We start from the raw sequence: 4613 nt of genomic DNA, 5'->3' as shown, positions 1-4613 counted from the left end.
TAATCCTTATCCATTACACAACTTATATTGATTTACCATATCAATTGCGCTTTATTTAATATATATTTCAGCAACAACTGTGTTATTCGTAATCGGTGAATTGTATGTAATAATATCAATACATAGTACAAATGCTATTTATTTTTGTTTTATTCAAAGTCCAACCATTTTTTCTAAAATTCTACAATTTTCATTATTATTAACTTCCCAAAGAAGTTTATGATTTTCACCAGAAAATCCAATTTCTTAATTTTGAAATGAAATGAAACAATGAAAAGAAATTTTGACATGCTATTTAGGAACCACATGTTTGTTTCGTTCAGGGCCGTATTGTCGAAGCGTTTGTTTATGACTCTGTGGTTATGCAATTGTAAAAACAACCCCTTCGCGAATCTTCTGTGGGGAAATCAAGCAGGCTGGTGATGATTTGTAAAAACCAATTGGACTTGTCATGTATATTTTTGATATCGTAATATTTTTATAGTCAATAAATTTGATATATTTTTATATGTTGGCAGTTTATAATATAACATATTATCATAATCATCACAACTCCCACACTTCTTTTAATTACGTTCTCTTCAAAATGTAAAATTTTTGGCTTGAAAAAATTTATATTATGGTTTAAATTATTAATATGCTCAGTTAACATCGTCTTGAATTGTTTTAAATATTGTTTTCGCAACTTCACTCGCCATGTAATTGTGTTTGAAGAACTTCATGTAATTAAAATTAACATACATTCATTGACTGCTTGTATTTTTTTTACTTTTTCGCTGGCGATATAATCTCATTCTTTATACAACAGTAATATATGTCTTGCCTAAAAAATATTTTCCATTTTAATAACTTCAAAGATTTATAGAAACTACGAATAATATAGAAATAATTTCTAATCAATAAACTTACGTTTAGTACACAACTCAAATGTTTAATTTGTTTTATTATTTTCAAAGAACAGGGTAAAATATTCTTCTGATTTAGGCATTTTTCATTAAATCAAGATTTGTACTAAAATGTAATTTTTTTTTAAAAAAAATTATTAATTAATAATCAGCAATCAAAATTACTTATAATTCTATAAGCTATTTTGCTATTATTTAACAACAAAAACTATATATAATAAAAAGAATAATAATAATATAAATAACTAGCAAACTCGACGAACTCCGTTTCGCCACCAGATGGTTTCGTGAGAAAAATGAAGAAATGTTTTGTTTGTTTTATATTTTAAAAGGAAAAACTTGATTTTATTACACAACAGTAATGAATTTATTTCGATTACAAAAATTAAGTGTTTTTTAGTTGAACTTCTCTAAGTAAATGGAAGTGAATCCGCAAATTATCCGTTTCATTGAAGTGCTCTTTGGTAAACCACATTTTTTGTTTTTTGGTCTGACGTTAACACGAACAAAGCGGATGGTTTTCCAACTCGTGAACAGAATACGTATAACTGCCCATGTGAAAAACGATGATTTTCTAAATAATCTATTTGAAATTTATCCCGCAAACACTAAGCGATTGGCCTTGCGACTTGTTATTGCAAACTGGAAATTGCAATCGTTTGAAGTCAAACGGAAGACCAGTCGGAATCATTGGTATGGCACCAAATCGCCAGCAATTTTTGATTGAATGGTAAAATTCAGTGCGTGTACACCATTATTCTTTGCGGCAAGAATTGCTCGTTGACTTAATTGCAAGCATAATTCTGATAATTCTCACTAATGTCATTACTCGAATTTTTAATTACGGTGCGTGAAGTTTCAGCAATTTGCATTAGGGCACGATGCCATGCACCACTAATTTTCTTAGCACGGAGCCCGAGACCTTTCCAAAGAATGCAAAATTGTCGAAATCGGTTCGTGCTTTCTGGAATTATATCGTCAGGAAGGAAAACCCGACTAATTTTTATAGTTTATAGTTTGGTGAAAAGTCTCAGACGATTTATTGTACGTTACATAATTATGAACATTACCACTCAACTTCTGAGTGACTTTGAACATGGGTAACGCGTATTTAAGCTAAAGTATGAACAAACAAAACAAAAAAAATAATATATATATATATATATATATATATGTATATATATATATATATATATATACAGGGCCGGTCCTGGGGTCCTTAGCGCCCGCATGCAACTTTCTTTTTAGCGCCCCCCCCTATTAATTTTCACCGTTTTAACAGTTTATCATGAAAATTATATAAATATTTACATATTTTTTTTTAAATTAATTTTTAATTATTCTGGATTTAGTACACAAAAAATTAGATATAATATAGAAGGGTATAAAATATATTGATTTTAAATTTATTTATTATTGTCGATATCAATAGATAAAACAATCCCTGTCATAATTTCACATTTTAGTAATATTCAAAATGTATTAAATTGATTAAGGATGTAAGTTCGACTACCATAGCAAAAGAATTAATATTTTTGTTAAATTAAAGTTATAGAATTTAAGAAATGCATTTCATAAATAGTATTTATTAATTTGATATAAAGATCTTGATATCAAAATAATAAATACTATTTCTGAAATGCATTTTTTAAGTTCTATAACTTTGATTTAACAAAAATAAGTGAAATAAATAAATTAATTTATCATTATTCTGGATTTAGTGCACAAAAAAATTAGATATAATCTAAAAGCGTATAAAAATACATTGATTTTAAATTTATTTAGAAAATCGAGGCGATTCGCGGGTTGATTATAATCCAGTAATTTGTGCAATATTAATATTTAAAAAAACTAGCATTCAATTTTCAATAACACTCGTATTTCATTATTACAGTAAGTTCTATAAGACCATGATGTATATCGCCAAAAAAAGTTCCATGAAAATCGGCTTAAATTTTTTTTTCAACAACGAATTACAAGAAAACGGCTCGGTAGATTTTCACCTATAACTAATCAGTTTCATTCCCAACTAATATCTTTCGAACAGTTTTTGATTTTTTTAAATCGGTTCGGTAGGATGAGCTTAAATGTGGACGAAAATTTAACACTTTTTTTCAAATTGCAAAGAAACGGCTTGGCAGATCGTCACACAAAACTGACAAACGATAGTCCTCACCAAAATACATCAAATAGCTTTTAAATTTCTAAAATCGGCTCAGGCGTTTTGGAGAAAGCGTCGATCAAAGGTCTAATTTTGACAAATGCCAAAAAAACGATACCAATTTTTGCAAACTTTGACGAATTTTAAAGCTGAACCAGTTGTCGTAGGGCCGTAATATTTAGTTTGATCTAGAAGACTATGGATTCTACCGTCAAAAAAATAATCATAAAAATCGTCAATTTTTTTTTTTAATGTGTTCACACAATATATTTCGCTAACAATATATATATATATATATATATATATATATATATATATATATTTGTCCTCCCTTCAAAAACTTTTGTATATTCAGATTCTTATTATATTTTTTGTTGAAATTAATAATTGTTTCGGATTTCACATTTTGCCGCCGAAAAAACTTACAGCTGATTTGTGTTTAACTTCAGCTTGATCTGTTGTTTATAAAAGCAAAATGGAGGAGTAATGTCAAAGTGTTTTATGGAATTATACGTTCAATGAGAAATTTAAAATAATAGTAAGAAGGTCAGTGTTTGCATTATATCATATTAAACAATAAACGAATTAGTAAATATCGAAACACATATATTATTATACACTTAGACTTCTCAATTTTAAGAATTCATCAAAAGTTAGTCTATTGTAACTAAACTAACCTCAAAATGTCTGATGAAATAGATTTTACCAAAACAATTAAAACCGAACCATTCGATGATTATCCTCAAGTGAAACAGGAATTTGATGATTGTGAAAATACATCAGATTTGTATATGGATGATGATATATGTCTGCAGCAATTTTTAAAATCCGAGGTTACAATTGACGAGGAAATAAAACAAGAGACGATTGATGACCAACATGATGTGACTAGTACAAACAAAATAGTTTTAGATGAAAATTCTTCTATATGTAACGACGAGATCAGTGAATCAAGTAATTCAGTGGATAACACGAACAAATCATTTGAAGAAGTTTCAGGAAAGCGTAAGACAACTAGTAAGTTGAAATATAAATGTAAATCATGTAGTAAAACATTTGTAGCAAAACAAGACTTACAACGACATGAAAAGATCCATAATATAGAACTTTCTTATGAGTGCAAATTTGCTATAAAACATTTTCACAGATAAGTAATTTAAGACGGCATTTATCAATTCATACTGGAGAACGTCCTTACGCATGTGAAATATGTAATAAAACATTCAGAATGAAACAAGGCTTGAATCAACATAAATTTGTGCATACTGGAGAAAGTTTTCATAAGTGCGAAATATGCAATAAAACATTTTTACAGTTAAGTGAATTAAAAACACATTTATTAGTTCATACTGGAGAACGTCCTTATGTTTGCGAAATATGTAATAAAACATTTAATTCGAAACAAAGCTTAAACAAACATGAATTGATTCACACTGGGAAACTGCCTCATGAGTGCAAAATATGCAATAAAAGATTCTTACAGTCAGGTCATTTAAGGCGGCATTTATCACTGCATACTGGAGAACGACCTTATGAATGTAAGACAT

The 4613-nt window shown here is 28.4% G+C and overlaps 1 protein-coding gene across 1 annotated transcript; it reads left to right on the top strand.

Annotated features, from left to right (window-relative positions):
* The first annotated feature begins 3749 nt into the window (after positions 1 to 3749).
* On the top strand, positions 3750 to 4217 carry LOC113371155 (zinc finger protein 34-like). Its single transcript, XM_026611803.1, has one exon. The coding sequence runs from the start codon at positions 3750 to 3752 to the stop codon at positions 4215 to 4217; it is 468 nt and encodes a 155-aa protein (XP_026467588.1).
* Positions 4218 to 4613: the final 396 nt, after the last annotated feature.

The sequence above is a fragment of the Ctenocephalides felis genome, unplaced genomic scaffold (genome assembly GCF_003426905.1).
Source record: "Ctenocephalides felis isolate EL2017-DRISC unplaced genomic scaffold, ASM342690v1 CF-g0.4_SCAFFOLD_00845, whole genome shotgun sequence".
In the NCBI taxonomy this organism is placed as follows: Eukaryota; Metazoa; Arthropoda; class Insecta; order Siphonaptera; family Pulicidae; genus Ctenocephalides; species Ctenocephalides felis.
The sequence above is the reverse complement of the archived record's forward strand: the minus strand, read 5'-3'. Positions and strand labels throughout refer to the sequence as shown.

Bases quoted from the DNA above. Each gene is read 5' to 3' on its own strand.
- LOC113371155 (XM_026611803.1), top strand. From the start codon at position 3,750: ATGTCTGATGAAATAGATTTTACCAAAACAATTAAAACCGAACCATTC.